The sequence below is a fragment of the Anoplopoma fimbria genome, chromosome 9 (assembly GCF_027596085.1).
Source record: "Anoplopoma fimbria isolate UVic2021 breed Golden Eagle Sablefish chromosome 9, Afim_UVic_2022, whole genome shotgun sequence".
In the NCBI taxonomy this organism is placed as follows: Eukaryota; Metazoa; Chordata; class Actinopteri; order Perciformes; family Anoplopomatidae; genus Anoplopoma; species Anoplopoma fimbria.
In genome coordinates this window covers 7869626-7893787 of record NC_072457.1, presented here as the reverse complement: position 1 = coordinate 7893787, position 24162 = coordinate 7869626, and the positions used below count along the sequence as shown (strand labels likewise).

Sequence of the window (24162 nt, the reverse complement as noted above, 5' to 3'; positions counted from 1 at the left end):
TAACATTCGTGCAATTCTTGCATATGCTTGAGCATGCGTTTGGTGAGTGCATGCTTCCATTTTGACCTTGCTGAAGCCAACAGTGTTAGGCAAAGGGTATTTAGATATTAGTGATATACTTGATATGAGCGGCAGCCAATAGCAGAATTACAGCAAGGCTCAGATAGGGAAGTTAATCAGCTACAGACCGGTGGGTCTAGTTCGGCTGATAACAAAAGCATTCACAACCAACAGCTCAGCACTGAGACACACACACACACACACACACACACACAGATTCACACACACACACACACACACACACACACACACACACACACACACACACACACACACACAGACACACACATATCAGCCCTTCATTTCACCACACCCTTCACACAATTGTGTCAAGATCGCTCCAGTGTCCAGTTTGCCAGTCTGTAGGTGAACCGTCATGAAGACTCTGTTGCTGCTGTGGGTGACGGCCTTCTGTCTCTGTGTGTTTGTCACGGCTGACAAACAACCCGAGCGACAGGCAGACAAATCGGCCCCCAAGGAGGATGAAGTTTTACAGCTGAAGAAAGGAAATTTCAACAGGGCACTGAGAAAATATAAGCAGCTCCTGGTGCACTTCTGTAAGTTTCACACAAAGACACACACACACAGCTTGATCTTCACCTACATGTTTAGATTAATGTCTATGAGTAATGACACCATAAGAGCTACTTAATGGTTTGATTATATATCATATATAATATTCACCATATCCAGGATTATAATGAGTGATGCATTATTTATTCATAATTTAAATGTTGCAACTGGTAGAGGTGGTACATGATATGTTTTATGAATACATAACAGTATGTACTGCTGGGTAGCTTGTGAATTTCTCTTGTGTGTGTGTAGTTTGTATTATTTCATATTATACATCTGAATCTGGGAAGCAACTAAAGTTATCAAAATAATGAAGTGAAGAAAAAACCTCAGTATTTGCCTCTGAAAAATAGAAAAATACATTACAAATAAAGTAGTAATGGAGTGAATGTACTTACTGTGTGTGTTTCTGTGTGTGTAGATGCTCCTCTGTCTGGAGAAGGCCATCGTATCTCAGCAGCGTTCGAAGGAGCTGTTGCAGAGCTTCAGGGGTCAGAGGTCAAACTGGCCGTGGTTGATGTGACGAAAGAGAAAGACCTGGCTAAAGACCTCAACATGACAGGCCTCGCCACAATCAGGCTGTACCTTTCTGGAGATAAACACAACCCTGTGACTTGTCCTGGTACGTCCAAATATTAAAATCCTATAGCACTCTGGGGGGGCTTCAGGCCTTGCTAGCCCCTCCCTCACACCGCTAGAAATAGTTACAGCCAATAAACTCACGAAAAGCACAACTTGTTGTTGTCACATTTCTGATTAAACAAATGTGACATACTATGCAAAACAGGTGAGCTTCGTATTCTTCTTTGGAGAGAGCCATGCTAGCAGTTTCCCCATGTTTCCAGTCTTTATCTATCTTATCTTTATCTAACTCTGGGCAAGAAAGCAAAAATGCAGATTTTGCCAAAATGTCAAAAAACTATTTCTTCGTTATCAAGGATGTAAATGATTTGTTTTCCTGGATTGTGATGAAGTTCCTCAGAGCTCTGCGTCCATCTTAACCTGGCTGAAAAGGAGAGCGGGGTCTGCTGCTGACCTCATCGCTGATCTCAGCCAATCAGAGGCCTCAGAGGAACTGACGGTGGTCGGCTTCTTCAAGGTGAAAAAACATCTGTTTCATTTTTCAAGCTTCTCCCTTGTGTCACGACTATAATCAATTGTCTGAATAACAATGTTCGTGTGCTTTTTATGTGTGTGTGTGTGTGTGTGTGTGTGTGTGTGTGTGTGTGTGTGTGTGTGTGTGTGTGTGTGTGTGTGTGTGTGTGTGTGTGTGTGTGTGTGTGTGTGTGTGTGTGTGTGTGTGTGTAGGAGCTGGATCACGAGTACGTCCAGGTGTTTTACGATGCAGCGGTCGACCTTCCTGATGTTACCTTTGCTGTGACACAGAACAATGAAGTTATCACCAAATATGGTCTGACACATGATGTTGTACTGCTGTTAAAAAAGGTACTTTAAATACAACGTACGCCTCCGACAGATGGCTGTATTTGTCTGTCTCTGTGTTTTCTTAGTGCTCACTCAATCATTTACATTTTGGATGCAAGGGATTGGATTTAAATAATTGAACCATAACATCAAGCTGGTAGATTATATATTAATTCATTCATTGCCTTCTTTCCTGTGTGTGTGTGTGTGTGTGTGTGTGTGTGTGTGTGTGTGTGTGTGTGTGTGTGTGTGTGTGTGTGTGTGTGTGTGTGTGTGTGTGTGTGTGTGTGTGTGTGTGTGTGTGTGTGTGTGTGTGTGTGTGTGTGTGTCTGCTGCAGTCTGAGCTCATCCAGGCTTACAAAATGACGCCTCAGACATCTAAAGAGATGCTGATAATTTTTATCACTGTCTACCAGATGGACCCAGTCACTGAGTACACAGGACAGGTAGAGTATTAGATGCATGGTGCATTTTCACAAACATACTGTATAACTGCTCTACTTGCAAATCAGGAAATGTTCTGTGGGTTTGTTTTGTCATTCAAACTTTAATCCACTTGGTTACTATGTACTAATTTCTATAGTCGTTGTTAGTTCATGTGAAGGTCAAATACCTCTCTTTTTATGCCAAAGATTTTGCTTGATTTTGCAGATTTTGTTTATCTAAAATATCACTGTTACATATGTAGTGTTAAGTAAGTAATAAAGTTTTATCTAAAAACATCTTGGTTTTCAGAGTCAAAGGCGGTACTGAGATGTGGATGTAATTGTGATGGATCATTGTAAGCAGCCAAATATGCATACTAAAGATGTGGGGTAACATTTTGGGGAGTTTTTGTGTTCAGATCACACTTAAATAAACTTAGAGAGGTCTCTGTAGACCTTTTTAATATATTTTGATACTTCTATATTTTTTTCCCATTGCAATCCACTGTTAAAAGAAGACTAAAGCTGAGTGCAAGCAGTGTAACTAACCAGATGGAAACAGTGCTGTAGAACAATGGTGTACACACAAATAAAAGTAGACATTCTGTGGCTTTGTCTTCATTCATCTTGCTATTAAAAAACACTCTGGCAGCATACAAGAATAACTACCAAAGGTTAGAAAAACAGAAATTCCCCAGGGAAAGACACTGTATATCAACACAGCGGATATTTAATTCAACAGTTTGTATTTGCTAAAATCATATTCACACACACATAACCCCATCCTGTTAATGGAGATGTATTCATGTTATTCTCTCTCTTGCAGACAGCCACTCGGATATTAACATCACCTGTGTTAAACCACGCCCTGCTGTTTGTCAACAAAAGCTCTGCTGCCTTTAAAGAGATCCTTTCTGCCTTTAATGGTGCTGCAGAATCGTTCAGGTTGAAGGTAGGAACCACATAAATTATTCCAAACAGCAGCACTGAAACACATATTAGAAAACGCAGATGGAGTGCTTCACCTTTTGCATGTGTGTGTTCAGATTTTGTTTGTGTGGGTGAACGTGGATGAGCCTCGTAACGGCAGGCTGATGGAGTACTTCCGGGTTCGGGACTTCGAGGCCCCTCTGATCCGTCTCGTCAACCTGACGGACCATGTGACCTATCACCTGCCCTCTGACACTCTGGATGTACAGACCATTAAAACGTTCTGCCAGTCCTACCTAGAGGGAAAGGCTAAGGTAACGTTCACTCTCATTCAGAGTGTGATACAGGAACCGGAAAAACAGCTTGAAACAGCCTGATATGAATAACGTGTTTGTGTTGATGTAACAGCCCAAGATGCAGAGTGAGCCGATACCTGAAGGATGGGACCAACCGCCAGTGAAGCAGCTGGTTGGAATGACTCTGGAGAAAGTCGGCTTTAACCCCAACAAGACTGTTTTTGTCCTTTTCTGTATGTAAATGCAATTTTTATCTTTGTTTGGGAATTTCCAGTTAAATAGACATTTAGACACGTAGGTTAATTCTTGGCTAAATTTGTAAGCATTGTTTTATCAGCAATTTAAAGCTGGACTCAGGGACTTTTACATATAAAAGAATGTTACATTCATGCCCTTGCCAAACAAGTTTACACAATACTTTTTTAAGTCTATCTTTTTTTTTTTTTTTAAAGCTACCCAGTTAGCTTTGATGGTTGGGAATTTGCAGGTAAAAAGAAACTTAGACACGCAGGTTTATTCTGGGCTAAATTTGGTTTAAAAGCATAATTTATAGGTTACATGTAAGCATTGTTTAATAGCAATTTAAAAAGCTGGACTACAGGACTTTAACATATAAAAGAATGTTATATCCAAGCCCTTGCAAAACAAGTTCACACAATGCTGATTAAGTCCATCACCACAATGGAAAGCTTTTTGTATTTAGTTGTATACCAGAGCTGTGCTTTCTGCTGTCTGGGGCGACTTGTGTGTTGAGATTGAAAAAGAAACTCGGCATTCAAATGAAGGATTAGAGTAATTTAAAAAAAGCGGCGGAGACGAACATGGATCATGTGTCGAGCTCACCTGCAGGCACTCGTCATAAGCATCACTAGTGTTGTGTAATTACTCTCACTGCCAGAGGGGGAGACTATAGTTCCTCACTTCAGCTTTAAAGCTTCAGTAATCTACATTCAGGGGCGCCGCTAGGGATTTTGGGCCCCATGAAAAGAATCTTTACAGGGCCCCCAACACAGCGGCAAAATTTTTTGATGCTATTTTACATACAATTATGCATTTTAATGGTATTTTTGACTATCATTACCATATTTGTGAAAGAAGAACAGCATGATGCTTCCAAAACAAATAAAGGAATTGTTACCAGGACATGGAAAATAAAACATGTGTGATTATATGTTAGTTAATAACTTAGTGTCATTATTTTTTCTGTATTATAATTTCATCATCATTAGGGGCCTCTCTGGGCCCCCCTCCATCATGGGCCCCTAGAATCCGTCTCCTTTACCCCCCCTTTTCGGCGCCCCTGTCTACATTAGATATCAAAAAGTTCCCCTCAGTTCCAGAGAGCGTTTTAGCATCTTTTAGCTCATTATTTAGATTTCCAAGCCACTTAACTGTTTTGATTTGCTCTCATCGACACTGAATATTGTGTTTTGAGCTTGTTTTGGTGATGATTTTCTAGGTTGCTACTTGTGTCTGTTGCCACTTATATAGCTATAAATATTTTACTACTTAATGTGTGTTTCAGATCTTCCCTACAGTGCGGAGTCCCGTGATCTGTTTCCACTGTGGGAGGAGTTGGCCGAGGCCTTGAAGGAGCGAGAGGACGTGGTCATCGCTCGCATCGATGCCTCAGCCAATGACATCAACATGTCGATGCAGGGCGGCTACCCATCACTCTGCCTGTTCCCTGCTCTATATGCCGAAAGAGTAAGAAGCATATCATTGATTCCTTTGTTTGATAGATACTGTAATGTATCATCCGAGTCTTTTGCATAAAATAACCTAATAATTGTCAAAAGACTGGTGAAAATGATGGATTATATGTGTTATCTGTGTTCTGTGGGGGGGATTCACATATGTGGAGGCAATAATGTTCAGAATGTGATGTCTGTGTTGCTGTCAGGTGGTGGTTTACACTGGTAAGAGGAAGGTGAAGGACCTGATGAAGTTTGTAGATAAGGAGATGGAGAAAGCCAAAAAATACAGAGTGACGGTAAATTTAAGCCCCACAAACACCAACATAACTGCAGTGCTTTTAAGTTTGTGTGATTTTGTGTGTGTGTTTGTGAGCTTCCTTTTTTTAAATATCTATGTTAAAAATAAACTTCTTTCTTTGGTGTCTCTAGGAGGATGAAGACAGGAGGAAGTACATCGAGGCTGCAAAAGCTGAAGAGGCAAAAAAAGCCACCGAAACCAAAGACGAGCTTTGATACAGAAACAAAGAGAGTACTGTGTGTGTGTGTGTGTGTGAGTGAGTGTGTTTGTGTGTGTGTGTGTGTGTGTGTGTGTGTGTGTATGTGTGTGAGTGAGTGTGTTTGTGTGTGTAAGTGAGTGAGTGTCGGACCTTTTAGTCAGTACTCTCTTATCACAGATCTGGATTTATGGACTCAACCAAGCTGTCATAAACTATCCAATCAAATCCAATAAAGTCTTCGGTTAAAAACTCAGATGGTTACAAGACTTTTTATTTGTTATAGTAAAAAGGTTCTTGACAGAACTGTAGACTTATAATAAATAATATAAAACTTGATCGATACATCAGCCTGATTGATATTATCGGCTGATTTTATCTTCAGATATGTCTTATTTGTTTAGATGTCGGCCAATATGTAACAAGAATTTGCAGCCCAAAAATTGCAAAGATGCATTTGATGTAATTAAGACACAGTTTTCCCATGTGTAATGGGAAGTTTGTCCACCAGAGAGCGCTGACAAATGTTTTCTGTATAATGTCAAAATAATAATAATATTGATAAATAATATTTAAAGAGTGCTTTTCATAGTGTTCAAAGACACTTAAAATGGTCGTATAAAACAACACACAATACACTAATCACATATTAAAAGCAGTAGTGTGTTAATGTTATGCCTTAATGTTAAAAGTGAATCTATATTTTTGTGTTTGACACCAAATCCCAAGATAATTTAAAAATATTCACTGTTTCGTCACAAGAGTGAATTGTTCCTTGAAGTGTGGCATTGCATTGAAACAGCATTTAAATGTTCATGTAGAGGAAAATTAAAGACATTTCAATTAAACAGTTAACTGAATATATAATCTGTAAAATCATATTAAAAGAAAAATGTAGTCTTTGGGGATGGGGCTTTGGTTTACACCTGGATACAGACCTGCTGCTATGCCATTGGTCAAAACTCTTTGCATAAGAATAAAAACTTGAATCTCTTTGAATCATAATTTTGCTTAACATAAAAACACATGATTGTATCATCATCTATCAAATAATAGAAATATCACTCAGCCCTAAATTATAACAAAAGCCTGGTGGGGAAATTATAGGTTTATGTTATATCTTCTTTTTGGACCAAAAATATTCATCTTCATTAGCTTAACTTCCATAAATCAATAAACAAAAAAAAACAAGGTTGAACTGAAAGAAATGTGCTGTATTGAATTTCTTTTTAAACATAATTCTGCGGTGCAGCTGTGGTCTGCTCCCAGTGACGCGGTGTGACTTCACACGGAGGCTGGATGAGGAACGACCGTCTCCTCTCCTTCTCTCAGCGGGCTTCAGGCTGCACATTTGCCGGAAGGATGGAGTCAGCGGGAGCGTACGGAGCCGGGAAGGCCGGGAGCGTCGCCTTCGACCCGGTCGCCTTCTTCACGCATCCGCGGACCATCCTCAGACTGATGTCTTGGGTAAGTGAGCCTCCTCTGCAGCGTGTTTGACATCAATGGACAGGCCTACCTGCACCCCCCCCTCTCTCTCTCTCTGTCTCTTTCCCATATAGTGTTTGTACTCTGCCTTTGTGTCTTTTTTTTTTTGCCACTATTCATAAAAATCTGTATTTATGTTTTATAAAAGACTCAGTATCTTTGATTTAAATCTCTGTTGTGCAGCTTGGTTTAATAAATGCAATTATTTCATATATTCAGCTTTCGGCTGGAGCTCCAGGACCAGCGTCTGATTACCATATGTTTATCTGGAGCCTCTTTGTGTCTAGATTTGGATTCAAACGCCCCCTAACCAGAATGTAACACCTCTCTATGTGTCTCTCTGGTGCGATGCTGTGCAGCTGTGAGTCACCATACAGCAAGTAATGTGCACTGAGGGAACAATCTGTGTTTAAAGGAAGCATAGCAAGTTAACAGAGGCACATAATAACCTAGTCTCTTTCTTTCTGTCTTTGTTTCTCATAATTCAACATGATTTGTCATTGTGCCTTAAAACAAACAGAAACAACGTTAAATACATCTGTTTAAGCAAACCCATGTCTAGAGGAATCAAAAGAAGAAAAAAAGATACTACATCTTGGATCAGATCAGTATAATATATAATAAAAAAGACATTAAGATAGTTTGCTATAGAGATAAGGGCTGCAAAGAGCCATTATCTTCATGCTCAATAAATAATGCCAATGTTTTTTTTTCAATTGATTCGTTTCTTTCTAGAAAATTGGAGAAAAGAGTAAAAAAAAAATGGCCAATGGATCAACAAAGAAAAGCAGCAAAAACTCACAAGTGAGAGGCAGGAAATACAAAATGTTTAGCATTTCTTTTCCTGAATAATGCCTGCAAAGATTAATCAGTTATTAAAATAGTTGTAATCGACTAATCCTTTCAACTTCAACAGAGATATCTAAAGATTGGTAAATCGAAATGTTTGCATGCTGTTGACAGTCCTTCATATTGTGCGGTTAGGTTGTTGTCTGATAATAGCATCCAGTTTTTAAAGGGATTAAGTAACCATATTTCTAAACGGATCAGTTCACCCAAATTGCAAAACACTCGCCGGTTGAGGTTTGTAAGATGTTTTATTTAATGAGACTTTGAGACATCCGACACTCATACTTCTACTATCAACCAAATACAACCGAGGTAAATGATGAAGCTGTGTACCCACAGTTTACTGTTTGGCAATTAAGATTATGATAATTTAAATGTCTGCAAATGTATTTGTTGATATGTGGCAGTTATTGTTCTGAAATGGGAATTAGGGCTAAAACTAACAGTTTACATTATCAATTAAAATTCCAATTATTTTCTCAATAAGTCCACTTATACTTTTCTGTATAAAAGAAAAGGCATAAATATAGTGAAAAATATCACAATTTCCAAAAAAATAGGATTTTATAAAATTACAACTAGACTTACTTGAGGGTAAGCCATCCGGCATTGAGTAAGAACAAGTGGAGAATGTTTTGTAATTTGGGTGCACTGACTCTTTAAGATATCTTGCTTGATCCCCACTTCACCAAAGTGGATGACAATGTCATAACAATCGAGTCCAAGGCACTAAACATAATGTTAAATCAGTAAAACTTGGGAAAATATGCTTTTTTATTTTTTTGTAATTTGTGTGAACTTTCACTTTAAAACTAAGGGAAGTGTATCTTTGTATGTCATCCACACAAACACTTGAAAATAAGCTGTATTTGTACTGGTGTGTCTGTGTGTGGTATCTATGAGGAATGAAAAGCATTCAAACACCACTGTGAGTTAATTATCTTCTCCCTGTTACAATAATAAAACAGCTCACTGGTCCTCCCCTGCAGGTTTTCTCCATGGTGGTGTTCAGCTGCATCGTGAACGAGGGCTACATCAACATCGGCAGCGAGCGTTTGCTATGCGTCTTTAACAACAACGCTGATGCCTGTAACTATGGCGTTACCGTGGGCGTGGCCTGTTTCCTGGGCAGCATCTTTTTCCTGATCCTGGACATTTACTTTCCCTCCATCAGCAGCGTCAAGGACAGACGACGGGCTGTGATGCTGGACCTCGTCTTCTCTGGTACGTAATATACACACAAATACATGTACTCACTTACTGTACTCAAGTACAATTTTGAAGGTACTTGTACTTGACTTGAGGATTTCCATTTTTTGGTATCTATAATTCTACTCCACTACATTTCAGTGGCGACTAATTTTTATTTTTTTTGTACAAACATTCATTGTCCCCAGAAGATAAAATGTATTGACTTTGGTGATCCAAAGATTTTTTCATCTAAAGCCATCATCAATTCAATTACTTTGAAATGTGGTGCTAATAAGCAAATATAAGCATCAAACAGGCAAAACAAAGATGGCTGAAGGTATACCTGCTAATGTAAGCATTGTCATTGTGAGCGTGCTGAAGTTAGCATTTAGTTTAAAGTAATGCTGTGTCTAAGTTGAGCTCTACAAAATGTCTTGTTTGGCTGTAGACTCTTACATTGTTGTTGTTACCACTGATATCAATTTGAAGATATCTGAGAATATAAAATAAAAATATAATCCAAGTTTTAAAAAAAAATATATATTCTATTTTAAAAATCAAGTAAAATCAGTATAAGCTCTCTGATAAAAGTAGGTTTGTTCTAAGATATATTAATGTCGCTAAACGCTAACATCTTTTTTCTAACCCTCTGTGTCCTGCCTCCAGGTCTTGCGAGCTTCCTGTGGTTTGTTGGTTTCTGTTTTCTGGCCAATCAGTGGCAGGCTACCTCACCAGAAGAGCTGCCATTGGCTCAGGGCTCTGATGCCGCCAGAGCAACCATCACTTTCTGCTTCTTCTCCATCCTGACCTGGGTGTGTATGTTCATACCTGTTTGTCTAAAACCTGTCCTCTGTCTACATTAATGTGTGTGTGTTCATCATCATCATCATCATCATCATCATCATCATCATCATCATCATCATCATCATCATCTTGTTTTTGCGTATGTGTGTATTTCAGGGATATCAGTGTCTGCTGGCAATGAACAGATTTAAGAGCCTTTCCTTCATGGAGGACAAGCAAAGGCTCTTATCAAACAGCCCCCCCACCCTCTCTCTAGTCACACACACACACACACACACACACACACACACACACACACACACACACACACACACACACACACACACACACACACACACACACACACACACACACACACACACACCTGTATCTTACTGATTGATTATGGAGGAAACTTATGCAAGTTCAGTTTTCCTTCAAGGATTACTAGTTAAGTAGTATAATTGGCAGATTCATAGCAGGGCTTTCCGAATATTAATCATAATGATGCTCTATGCTGTGATCCACTCTTCTTATGCATTAAACAAAAAATGCAAAAATGAAGTAAGTTTTTAATTACAGTTTGCTTAGAATCACTAATGTAGACGATGTGAAAAAAAACGCTCTCAAAGATTTGTTTGTGGTTACTTTGTCTCTATAATCATCAATACATGGTCATGAATTTGTTGGGCGTGGTGGCCCAAAGGTTAGAGTTTTTCGAGTTTGCTCCACTGACAAGAAGGATAATTGTTGATGCGGAAAGTGAAATATCAGTGCTTGCAATTCCTTCATTGTAACCATTAAGGTGCCCTTAACCTCCAACTGTGCAGTAAAGCTGCTCAGGAGCCAACAGTCAGACTGCGTCTCTATTGGGTAGTTTCGAGGTGTGAATGTGTCAAATTGTTGGGTTATAAATAGAGTTCCTGAAAAGAAGCTGCTCTCAGCGAGTCTTAAATAAAAAAATTGCAATGCCAGAGAACACTGCCGGTCAGACAGAGACCAACAGATGTATTATCCATTGACAACTCAACGGACCTTGTTAAAACAATTTTATCGCCAAACCAAAGGCAGCCATTTATCTCACTGTCAGAGAGCGTGAAGAAGTTAAGCTGTAATTGTGTCAAAGATGTAGAGTATGTTCAAAAAGACCCCTCTTTCAGCTTGCTTAGTCATTTATTTCCAACAGTTCTTTAGTAATTGGTTCCAACATTCTTCATAGAAGATTTATAGCATGTGACAGAGAGTGCTCTTCTTCAATGGTCTTTGACTTTGGCTCTTGACTCTGAGGGGGAGCCTTCTGATTTTACACATTAAAGTTGGTTTACTATTCATGAGAAGTTCAACTCAGCCTGTTAAAACTGTTGAATAATATCAAGTCAAGTCAATGTTATTCATACAGCCCAATGCCACTCTTCATAAATTGTCCACCAGGGGTTTTACAATCTGCAAAGCATACAATATCCTTTATCCTTAGACCATCGTTTCCGATGTCTTACTGAGTTACCTGAGTGTTGCATTAGGGTTGTTTCATTTACTAACCTTTAACAAAAATCTGCCTTAGAAACTGGGGGCATGGAGTTTTAAAGAGGGGATTTACCACGTATGGATGGTATACAGTAGTAGTGAGTAAGATGCTCTCAAGCTGTATTTTCGGGGAATAGAGGATCCAGCATTTTAACACACTAAGGATCAAAAGTCAGGATATCTCGTCCTCTGCTACCTTGATCTCTTCTCTGTCCCCCAACTTAATGAAAGTATAACACAAATGACCTTCTGTTCCAAACTTCAATCCTCCTTCTTTCTGTTTTAATTTGCACTAACTTTAACCAAACTGTGCACGTGTCCAGGTTAACGTAATAGCCCTTTTCCACTGCAGTAACTTGCTAAAATGTAATGTAATATGTAAACATAATCATGGGTCCTGCTTTTGGGGCGACTGGCATAGTGGTAGAGCAGGGTTGTCCACCAATCAGAGGACAACCCTGGTGGTTTGATCTCTGGCTCTGGCAGCCCATGTCGATGTGTCCTTGGGCAAGACACTTAACCCCTAGTTGCTCCCAGCGCAGGTGTGTTCTTACATCACAACAAGGAAAACAAACACAATTACATTAACCACAATTTTCCCATTGGACCTTGTATTGAATAGGACAATCATGCTATTAAAAAGAGAAACAATGGAGAACAATGTTCATAAACAGCTGGAGTCAGAGATCAACAATGAAAGGGTGAACCATCCTATAATGATATTAGCATTTAAATCAAAGGCATTGCTCAAGACTCTTTGTCTTGCTGAGAAGAAGTGCTGTAACAGTGGCTCTAATGCAAATCAGTTTGTAAGTAGCAGCCTCTGCTAATGCGTGTTTGTTTATTTGTGGGTGTTTGTGTGTGTGTGTGTGTGTTACTAACAGGCTGTACTGACGCTGAGTGCACTGCGACGCTTCTTAACTGGCAGCAACAGGAACTTGTTCACATGGCAACACCTGGATCCTCCGTCCGGCAGTGCTAGAGCTACACCGTACCCCATCGCAAACGGAGCTACCATAGTAACCACCAACCCCTATCAAGCGCCCCCCTTCACTGAAACCCTGGACCCCCAGAAACTCACACAGCAGAGACCTGTGGCTCCTGCCTTCTAGAGAGAGACAGTAAGAGGTGTGTGTTGAAATACACTGTGTTCGACGCGAGCACAGACAACGTCCTGTCTCGCTGATTAGTGGCTTTCAATCCCCGACTGGGATTGGTGGGCTTTTGGGTCATGTGAGGATGTATGATCTATTTTCACCATGGCAACTGCTGGCTCAGCTTAGTAAGTAGAAACTCTGTGTCAAGAATTGTCTTATTCTGTTCATGCACACACACACACACACACACACACACACACACACACACACACACACACACACACACACACACACACACACACACACACACACACACACACACTCACACACACACATCGAGGCACGCGAACACAGCTGTACTCACTCACACCTGGATATATGTGTACAAGTGGAAACACGTATATGTGTATGTATATATATTTATATATATATATACACTCACACACCTAAAGGCACACACAGATACACCCTGACTGCATGTTCGTATGGAGAGATGCAGAATAACATAGATGTAAATCTGTGATGATGCTCCATCTGCCTTATAAAGGGATATAAGGTCTTTAGTGAAGGAAATATGAAGGACAGTGAAGCCGTGGAGCGTTGTTTATCTGCTTCTGTTTTACCTCAGTCAGTCTAACCAATTGCCAGCTGCGCTGCAGAGATGTGTCCTACAATCAGTTGAAATTGAGACTGACAGGCAGCTTGACCAATAGATTGCGGGGTTGGCAGACATTGTTAAATTTCTCTTGGCAAGTAAACAAAGGCAGGACAGCTTAATGCATTCTGAATGCTATAGTGTTTCAGTGTGAAATATTCATGTGGTTAAATATTTTATTGTGATATGCTGAAGTGTTACAGTGAAATATGAAAAATAAAATCTATCCACCACCACTATCAGATCTGTGAGTGTGTGTTTGTTTAAAACAACTTTAAATAGCTTCCTTTTTTTCTTCTTGAAATGTGAGAAAATCGTTTTACTAAAATGATGTATTGAGACCTAGATACAACAATGTGTTAGTGTATTAATCAACATCTACAAAAGTTAGAAAGTGTGCTCAAGTTATGTTATTCATTAGCAGTAGCAGCTAGCAGCTGTACTGTATGTTATCTTTATTTTGGGATTAAGCGACTACTGTTAAGGGGCCTAAACAGGGTTCGAGCTGGTGACGTCAACATAAAATATATATATATATGATAGTGTACGCCATAAAAAGATTGTGCAAAAAAGGCCAGGATAGTAGGTCAAAAAAAAGATAATGTCGTGAAAAAAGTCATAGTATAGCATGTCAAAAATAAGTCATAGTATAGCATGTGATAAAAAGTCATGGTGTAGTATGTCGAAAAAGGTCAGAGTATAGTATGTAGAAAAAGGTTATACTATAGCATGTCGAAAAAAGTGAAAATAAGTCATAGTATAGCATGTCGAAAATAAGTCATAGTACAGCATGTCAAAAAAAATGGAAATAAGTCATAGTATAGCATGTTGAAAAAGGTCATAATATAGCATGTCGAAAATAAGTCGCAATATAGCATGTCGAATTTATTTTTAAAAAAAGTCATAGTATAGCATGTCGAAAATAAGTCATAGTATAGCATGTCGATTTTTTTTTTTAAAGTCATAGTATAGCTTGCAGAAAAAAGGGAAAAATAGTCATGATAGAGCATGTCAAAAAAGGTCATGGGTAGAGCATGTCGAAAATAAGTCACAGTATAGCATGTCAAAAAAGTCATAGTATAGCATGTCGAAAAAAGTGAAAAAAAGTCATAGTATAGCTTGTCGAATAAAGTAGTCATAGTATAGCAAAAATAAGTCATAGTATAGCATGTCATGTTGAAAAAAGTCATGGGTAGAGCATGTCGAAAATAAGTCATAGTATAGCATGTCGATTTTTTTTGGGAAAAAAGTAAAAGTATAGCATGTCGAATAAAAGTCATAGTATAGCATGTCGAATTTTTTTTGAAAAAAAGTCATATTATAGCATGTCAAAAATATGTCATAGTATAGCATGTCGAAAATAAGTCAGACTATTGCATGTCGATTTAAAAAAAAAAAAAAAGTCATGGTATAGAATGTCGAAAATAAGTCATAGTATAAAATAGTCATGTTTTTTGAAAAAAAGTCATGAATTCGAAAAAAAGTCATGGTAGAGCATGACAAAAAAATAAGTCATAAAATATAGCATGTCGATTTTTTGGGGAAAAAAGTAAAAGTATAGCATTTCGAATAAAAGTCATAGTATAGCATGTCGATTTTTTTTTTTGAAAAAAAAAAGTATATTATAGCATGTCAAAAATAGTCATGGTATAGCATGTCGAAAATAAGTCAGACTATTGCATGTCGAAAAAAAAAAAAAAAGTCATAGTATTGCATGTCGAAAATAAGTCATAGTATAGCATGTCGATTTTTTGGGGGAAAAAAGTAAAAGTATAGCATTTCGAATAAAAGTCATATTATAGCATGTCGAATTTTTTTTGAAAAAAAGTCATATTATAGCATGTCAAAAATATGTCATAGTATAGCATGTCGAAAAAAAAGTAAGAAAAAGGGAAAAAGTCATGGTTGCATGTAAAAGTCATGTCGAAAATAAGTCATAGTATAGCATGTCGATTTTTTGGGGGAAAAAAGTAAAAGTATAGCATTTCGAATAAAAGTCATAGTATAGAAAAAAAGTCATATTATAGCATGTCAAAAAAGTCATAGTATAGCATGTTGAAAATAAGTCATTTATTTGTCGATTTAAAAAAAAAAGTCATAGTATAGCATGTCGAAAATAAGTCATAGTATAGCATGTCGATTTTTTTTTGAAAAAAAGTCATAGTATAGAATGTCGAAGACAGAGGGAAAAATAGTCATGGTAGAGCATGTCGAAAATAAGTCATGGGTAGAGCATGTCGATTTTTTGGGGGAAAATAAGTCATAGTATAGCATGAAAAAAAAGAGTATTGCATAGCATTTAAAAAAAAAGTCATAGTATAGCATGTTGAAAAAAATGTTTTTTGAAGTCAGAAGTCATGTATATTTAAAAAAAAAGTCATAGTATAGCATGTCGAAAATAAGTCATAGTATAGCATGTCGATTTTTTTTTGAAAAAAAGTCATAGTATAGAATGTCGAAGACAGAGGGAAAAATAGTCATGGTAGAGCATGTTGAAAAAAGTCATGGGTAGAGCATGTCGAAAATAAGTCATAGTATAGCATGTCGATTTTTTTGGGGAAAAAAGTAAAAGTATAGCATTTCGAATAAAAGTCATAGTATAGCATGTCGAATTTTTTTTGAAAAAAAGTCATATTATAGGATGTCAAAAATATGTCATAGTATAGCATGTCGAAAATAAGTCAGACTATTGCATGTCGATAAAAAAAAAAAAAAAAAGTCATAGTATTGCATGTCGAAAATAAGTCATAGTATAGCATGTCGATTTTTTTTGGAAAAAAAGTCATAGTATAGAATGTCGAAGACAGAGGGAAAAATAGTCATGGTAGAGCATGTTGAAAAAAGTCATGGGTAGAGCATGAAAATAAGTCATAGTATAGCAATTTCGAATAAAAGTCATAGTATAGCATGTCAAAAATATGTCATAGTATTGTCGAAAATAAGTCAGATATTAAAAAAAAAAAAAAGTCATAGTATTGCATGTCGAAAATAAGTCATAGTATAGCATGTCGATTTTTTTGGAAAAAAAAGTCATAGTATAGAATATCGAAGACAGAGGGAAAAATAGTCATGGTAGAGCATGTTGAAAAAAGTCGAAAAAAAGTCATAGTATAGCATGTCAAAATTTTTTTGAAAAAAGTCAATAGTATAGCATGTCGAAAATAAGTCATAGTATAGCATGTCGATTTTTTTTGAAAAAAAGTCATATTATAGCATGTCAAAAATATGTCATAGTATAGCATGTCGAAAATAAGTCAGACTATTGCATGTCGAAAAAAAAAAAAAAAAAAAAAAGTCATAGTATTGCATGTCGAAAATAAGTCATAGTATAGCATGTCGATTTTTTTTTGAAAAAAAGTCATAGTATAGAATGTCGAAGACAGAGGGAAAAATAGTCATGGTAGAGCATGTAGAGCATGTTGAAAATAAGTCAAAAGTCATGGGTAGAGCATGTCGAAAATAAGTCATAGTATAGCATGTCGATTTTTTTGCAAAAAAAAAAGTAAAAGTATAGCATGGTTAGCATGTCGAAAATAAGTCATAGTATAGCATGTCAAAAATAAGTCATAGTATAGCATGTCGAAAAAAAAAAATATAGCATGTCAAAAATATGTCATAGTATAGCATGTCGAAAATAAGTCAGACTATTGCATGTCGATTTAAAAAAAAAAAAGTCATAGTATTGCATGTCGAAAATAAGTCATAGTATAGCATGTCGATTTTTTTTTGAAAAAAAGTCATAGTATAGAAAGTATAGCAGAGGGAAAAATAGTCATAGTATAGCATGTCGAAAATAAAAAATGTCATGGGTAGAGCATTCGAAAAAAGTCATAGTATAGCATGTCGATTTGGGGGAAAAAAAAAAAAAAAAAGTCATAGTATTGCATGTTGAAAAAAGTCATAGTAAGTCATGGTATAGTATTCGAAAAAAAGTCATAGTATAGCATGTCGAAAATAATAGTCATGTATAAGCATGTCGAAAATAAGTCATAGTATAGCATGTCAATTCTTTTTTGAAAAAAAGTGGGGAAAAAAGTAAAAGTATAGCATTTCGAATAAAAGTCATAGTATAGCATGTCGATTTTTTTTTGAAAAAAAGTCATATTATAGCATGTCAAAAATATGTCATAGTATAGCATGTCGAAAATAAGTCAGACTATTGCATGTCGATTTAAAAAAAAAAAAAAAGTCATAGTATTGCATGTCGAAAATAAGTCATAGTATAGCATGTCGATTTTTTTTCGAAAAAAAGTCATAGTATAGAATGTCGAAGACAGAGGGAAAAATAGTCATGGTAGAGCATGTTGAAAAAAGTCATGGGTAGAGCATGTCGAAAATAAGTCATAGTATAGCATGTCGATTTTTTTGGGGAAAAAAGTAAAAGTATAGCAAAAAAAGTCATAGTATAGCATGTCAAAAATAAGTCATAGTATAGCATGTCGAAAATAAGTCAGACTATTGCATGTCGATTTAAAAAAAAAAGTCATAGTATTGCATGTTGAAAAAAAGGGAAAAAAGTCATAGTATATCGAAAAAGGTCATACTATAGCATGTCGAAAATAAGTCATAGTATAGCATGTCGAATTGTTTTTTGAAAAAAAGTCATAGTATAGCATGTCGAAAATAAGTCATAGTGTAGCATGTCAATTCTTTTTTGAAAAAAAAAAAAAAGTAAATAGTATAGCATTTCGAAAATAAGTCATAGTATAGCATGTCGATTTTTTTTTGAAAAAAAGTCATATTATAGCATGTCAAAAATATGTCATAGTATAGCATGTCGAAAATAAGTCAGACTATTGCATGTCGATTTAAAAAAAAAAAAAGTCATAGTATAGCATGTCGAAAATAAGTCATAGTATAGCATGTCGAGACTATTTTTTTTGGAAAAAAAGTCATAGTATAGAATGTCAAGATTTTTTGGAAAAAAAATAGTCATGGTAGAGCATGTTGAAAAAAAAGTCATGTTGAAAAAAGTAGAGCATGTCGAAAATAAGTCATAGTATAGCATGTCGATTTTTTGGGGAAAATTTTTTAGCATGGGAAAAAAAAAAGCATGTCAAAAAAGTATAGCATTTCGAATAAAAGTCATAGTATAGCATGTCAAAAATAAGTCATAGTATAGCATGTCGAAAATAAGTCAGACTATTGCATGTCGATTTAAAAAAAAAAGTCATAGTATTGCATGTTGAAAAAAGTCATAGTATAGCATGTCGATAGTTTTTCGAAAAAAAAAAGTCATAGTATAGCAAATAGTATAGCATGTCATGGAAAATAAGTCAGTATAGCATGTCGACAGAGGGAAAAAAGTCATGGTAAGCAAAAAAGTCATAGTATAGCATGTCGAAAATAAGTCATAGTATAGCATGTCGATTTTTTTTGAAAAAAAAAAGTCATAGTATAGCATGTCGAAAACAGAGGAAAAATAGTCATGGTAGAGCATGTTGAAAAAAGTCATAGTATAGCATGTCGAAAATAAGTCATAGTATAGCATGTCGATTTTTGGGGAAAAAAAGTAAAAGTATAGCATTTCGAATGAAAAAAAGTCATAGTATAGCATGTCAAAAATATGTCATAGTATAGCATGTCGAAAATAAGTCAGACTATTGCATGTCGATTTAAAAAGTATAGCAAAAAAAGTCATAGTATTGCATGTCGAAAATAAGTCATAGTATAGCATGTCGATTTTTTTTGAAAAAAAGTCATAGTATAGAATGTCGAAGACAGAGGGAAAAATAGTCATGGTAGAGCATGTTGAAAAAAGTCATGGGTAGAGCATGTCGAAAATAAGTCATAGTATAGCATGTCGATTTTTTTGGGGAAAAAAGGAAAAGTATAGCATGTCAAAAAAGTCATAGTATCATGAAAATAAGTCATAGTATAGCATGCATGTCAAAAAAAGTCATAGTTTAACATGTCGAATTCTTTTTGAAAAAAGTTCATATTATAGCATGTCAAAAATAAGTCATAGTATAGCGTGTCAAAAATATGTCATAGTATAGCATGTCGAAAATAAGTCAGACTATTGCATGTCGATTTAAAAAAAAAAAAGTCATAGTATTGCATGTCGAAAATAAGTCATAGTATAGCATGTCGATTTTTTTTGAAAAAAAGTCATAGTATAGAATGTCGAAGACAGAGGGAAAAATAGTCATGGTAGAGCATGTTGAAAAAAGTCATGGGTAGAGCATGTCGAAAATAAGTCATAGTATAGCATGTCGATTTTTGGGGGGAAAAAAGTAAAAGTATAGCATTTCGAATAAAAGTCATAGTATAGCATGTCAAAAATATGTCATAGTATAGCATGTCGAAAATAAGTCAGACTATTGCATGTCGATTTAAAAAAAAAAAAATTAAAGTATTGCATGTCAAAAATAAGTCATAGTATAGCATGTCGATTTTTTTTAAAAAAAAAAAAGTCATAGTATAGAATGTCGAAGACAGAGGGAAAAATAGTCATGGTAGAGCATGTTGAAAAAAGTCATGGGTAGAGCATGTCGAAAATAAGTCATAGTATAGCATGTCGATTTTTTTGGGAAAAAAGTAAAAGTATAGCATTTCGAATAAAAGTCATAGTATAGCATGTCGAATTTTTTTGAAAAAAAGTCATAGTATAGCATGTCAAAAATATGTCATAGTATAGCATGTCGAAAATAAGTCAGACTATTGCATGTCGATTTAAAAAAAAAAAAAAGTCATAGTATTGCATGTCGAAAAAAAAATAAGTCATAGTATAGCATGTTGAAAAAAGTAAAAGTATAGTCGAAAAAAGTCATAGTATAGCATGTCGATTTTTTGGGGAAAAAAAAGTAAAAGTAGCATTTCGAATAAAAGTCATAGTATAGCATGTCAAAAATATGTCATAGTATAGCATGTCGAAAATAAGTCAGACTATTGCATGTCGAAGAAAAAAAAAAAAAGTCATAGTATTGCATGTCGAAAATAAGTCATAGTATAGCATGTCGATTTTTTTTTGAAAAAAAGTCATAGTATAGAATGTCGAAGACAGAGGGAAAAATAGTCATGGTAGAGCATGTTGACAAAAGTCATGGGTAGAGCATGTCGAAAATAAGTCATAGTATAGCATGTCGATTTTTTGGGGGAAAAAAGTAAAAGTATAGCATTTCGAATAAAAGTCATAGTATAGCATGTCAAAAATATGTCATAGTATAGCATGTCGAAAATAAGTCAGACTATTGCATGTCGATTTAAAAAAAAAAAAAGTCATAGTATTGCATGTCGAAAATAAGTCATAGTATAGCATGTCGATTTTTTTTTTAGAAAAAAAAGTCATAGTATAGTCAAAAAATGTCGAAGACAGAGGGAAAAATAGTCATGGTAGAGCATGTTGACAAAAGTCATGGGTAGAGCATGTCGAAAATAAGTCATAGTATAGCATGTCGATTTTTTAAAAAAAAAAAAGTATAGCATTTCGAATAAAAGTCATAGTATAGCATGTCGAATTTTTTTTGAAAAAAAGTCATATTATAGCATGTCAAAAATATGTCATAGTATAGCATGTCGAAAATAAGTCAGACTATTGCATGTCGATTTAAAAAAAAAAAGTCATAGTATTGCATGTCGAAAATAAGTCATAGTATAGCATGTCGATTTTTTGAAAAAAAGTCATAGTATAGCATGTCGAAGACAGAAAAAAAAAAGTCATAGTAGAGCATGTCGAAAATAAGTCATAGTATAGCATGTCGATTTTTTGGGGGAAAAAAAAGTCGAAAAAAGTATAGTATAGCATGTCGATTTTTTTTTGAAAAAAAGTCATATTATAGCATGTCAAAAATATGTCATAGTATAGCATGTCGAAAATAAGTCAGACTATTGCATGTCGATTTAAAAAAAAAAAAGTCATAGTATTGCATGTCGAAAATAAGTCATAGTATAGTCATAGTATCGCATGTTTTTTTTTGAAAAAAAGTCATAGTATAGAATGTCGAAGACAGAGGGAAAAATAGTCATGGTAGAGCATGTTGACAAAAGTCATAGTATAGCATGTCGAAAATAAGTCATAGTATAGCATTTCGATTTTTTGGGGGAAAAAAGGAAAAGTATAGCATTTCGAATAAAAGTCATAGTATAGCATGTCAAAAATATGTCATAGTATTGCATGTCGAAAATAAGTCAGACTATTGCATGTCGATTTAAAAAAAAAAAAGTCATAGTATTGCATGTCGAAAATAAGTCATAGTATAGCATGTCGATTTTTTTTTGAAAAAAAGTCATAGTATAGAATGTCGAAGACAGAGGGAAAAATAGTCATGGTAGAGCATGTCGAAAATAAGTCATAGTATAGAGCATTTTTTGGGGAAAAAAAAATATAGTCGAATAAAAGTCATAGTATAGCATGTCGATTTTTTAAAAAAAAAAAAAGTCATATTATAGCATGTCGAAAATAAGTCAGACTATTGCAAAAAAAAAAAAAAAAGTCATAGTATTGCATGTTGAAAAAAGGGAACAGAAGTCATGGTATAGTATATCGAAAATAAGTCATAGTATAGCATGTCGAAAATAAGTCATGGTATAGCATGTCGAAAATAAGTCATAGTATAGCATGTCGATTTAAAAAAAAAAAAAGTCAGTATAGCATGTCGAAGACAGAGGGAAAAATAGTCATGGTAGAGCATGTTGAAAAAAGTCATGGGTAGAGCATGTCGAAAAAGGTCATACTATAGCATGTCGAAAAAGTGAAGAAAAGTCATAGTATAGCATGTCGAATAAAAGTTATACTATAGCATGTCGAAAAAAATGGAAATAAGTCATACTATAGCATCAAAAAAGGTCATACTATAGCATGTCGAAGAAAAGTCATAGTATAGCATGTCGATTTTTTGGGGGGAAAAAGTCATAGTATAGCATGTCGAAAAAAAGTGAAAAACAGTCATAGTAAAAGAAGTCGAAAATAAATCATAGTATATTATGACGAAAAAGGTCATACTATAGCATGGTATGAAAAAAAGTCATGGGTAGAGCACGTCGAAAATAAGTCATAGTATAGCATTTTTTTAAAAACTGAAAATGAAGCTTAGCGAAAGTTCAGTCAGGATGACTAGCTTTACACTCCTGTTCATTCATATACTCATTCACTCTGTCCCTGTGATTACTCTATCTGGTGATTAGGGGGCGTTCCCGTAAGAAATTAACCAACCAGTTTCGGCCACGGTTTCCTTTAGCCAATCACATCGTTGCTGTGAAACTTTAAAAATATGCTCTCTGCTGCGGTTGTCATTTCAGCATATTGCAGACGTGACCCTCCTCCACCCCAGTCACCGCCAGTCGTCAGCACAGGCAGCACTAGGATTGCAGGAAGTCCCTTCATCATCGTCAATCGTGTCTGTACCTAGACTGTGGTCGTGCCTCCTGCTGTGGCCCTGCTGACACCCACTGCTACTACCATTTTATTATTAGTAGTCACATTACTATTACTATTCCCTGTACCATTAAGCATATTGGCTTTGCTTCCACCCTGAAGCCCTTTTTTGCTTTCTCGCCTCGCAGTTTCCACGAATCGTTGTGGTACCTGGACCATGGTCGTGCCTCCTGCTATGACCCGGCTGACACCACTGCTACTTTGATTGTTATTATTAGTCACATTACTAATAATATTCCCTATATCATTATTTAAATTCTACTATAGTCATTGCTATTATAAGTAGTCTTCATTTTTTCCTTCGTTACTCTGCTTATACTCTGATTATATGAATAATTTATGTCATATACATTAAATGTGTTGTAACTCTGTTATGTTGTTCATTCTTCACACATGACATCTGTTGCAGTCTGTCCATCCTGGGAGAAGGATCCCTCCTCTGTCGCTCTCCCATAGGTTTCTTCCTTTTTTCTTTTAAGGGGAGTTTTTCCTGTGCCGATGTGAGGGTTCCGGGACAGAGGATGTCGCATGTGTACAGATTGTAAAGCCCTCTGAGGCAAATTTGTGATTTTGGGCAATACAAAATAATCTGAATTGAATTGAATCATAATCACCACCACCAGTGTCTGGACTCCATGGGGGATTGTGCTTCGCTGATCTCAGCATTGGGCCCCTCTGATATACGGCTTGGCCATGGAGTCCAATAGCCAAAGACTTTGTACTATTCATTCTTATGCATGTGTAATAAATTATTGTTAAATGTTATTGAAGTCTCTCCTGATTGAAAAAGTTATAGTATAGCATGTTGTAAAGAAAGTCATAGTATAGCATGTCGAAAATAAGTCATAGTATGGCATGTCGAAAAAGGGAAAAATAGTCATGGTCGAGCATGTCGTAAAGAAAGTGAAAAAAAGTCATAGTATAGTATGTAAAAAAAAAGTCATAATATAGGATGTCGAAAATAAGTCATAGTATAGCATGCCAAAAAAAGTGAAACATGTCAAACTACCACAAAGCTCAAGCTGCGTATTAGTGAACACAAAAGTTCTATACGCAGAAATGACAGAGACTATCCTGTAGCGGTACACTTTAATGATAAAAGACACGACATATCTACTCTAAGGTTTTGTGGCATTGAAAAGGTCAGACCACCACCTAGAGGTGGCGACTTTGACTTGTTTTTAAAACAACGTGAGGCGTTCTGGATATTCACCCTACAAACCTTGTCTCCCAAGGGTTTGAATGATGAATTATTATTAAACGTAATGTTATGAAATATTTTTCAGATAGCATGTCGAA

General features: G+C 35.9%; 2 protein-coding genes across 2 annotated transcripts; both read left to right on the top strand.

Annotated features, from left to right (window-relative positions):
• The first annotated feature begins 250 nt into the window (after positions 1–250).
• zgc:136472 (uncharacterized protein LOC678514 homolog) lies at positions 251–6154 on the top strand. The gene is made up of 11 exons (XM_054604698.1): positions 251–617; positions 1058–1258; positions 1611–1735; positions 1945–2082; positions 2400–2507; positions 3313–3438; positions 3533–3730; positions 3825–3945; positions 5238–5419; positions 5616–5705; positions 5839–6154. The coding sequence occupies exons 1-11, from the start codon at positions 437–439 to the stop codon at positions 5920–5922; spliced, it is 1554 nt and encodes a 517-aa protein (XP_054460673.1). The 5' UTR covers positions 251–436; the 3' UTR covers positions 5923–6154.
• A 1111-nt stretch (positions 6155–7265) lies between these two features.
• Positions 7266–12847, top strand: LOC129096371 (synaptogyrin-3-like). Its single transcript, XM_054605139.1, has 4 exons — positions 7266–7370; positions 9227–9461; positions 10095–10240; positions 12620–12847. The coding sequence occupies exons 1-4, from the start codon at positions 7266–7268 to the stop codon at positions 12845–12847; spliced, it is 714 nt and encodes a 237-aa protein (XP_054461114.1).
• Positions 12848–24162: the final 11315 nt, after the last annotated feature.

Coding starts and splice junctions, on each gene's coding strand:
- LOC129096371 (XM_054605139.1), top strand. CDS start 7,266: ATGGAGTCAGCGGGAGCGTACGGAGCCGGGAAGGCCGGGAGCGTCGCC. Junction 7,371..9,226: donor TCCTCAGACTGATGTCTTGG/GTAAGTGAGCCT, acceptor CCTCCCCTGCAG/GTTTTCTCCATGGTGGTGTT. Junction 10,241..12,619: donor TCTTCTCCATCCTGACCTGG/GTGTGTATGTTC, acceptor TGTTACTAACAG/GCTGTACTGACGCTGAGTGC.
- zgc:136472 (XM_054604698.1), top strand. CDS start 437: ATGAAGACTCTGTTGCTGCTGTGGGTGACGGCCTTCTGTCTCTGTGTG. Junction 3,439..3,532: donor CAGAATCGTTCAGGTTGAAG/GTAGGAACCACA, acceptor GTGTGTGTTCAG/ATTTTGTTTGTGTGGGTGAA. Junction 5,706..5,838: donor CCAAAAAATACAGAGTGACG/GTAAATTTAAGC, acceptor TGGTGTCTCTAG/GAGGATGAAGACAGGAGGAA.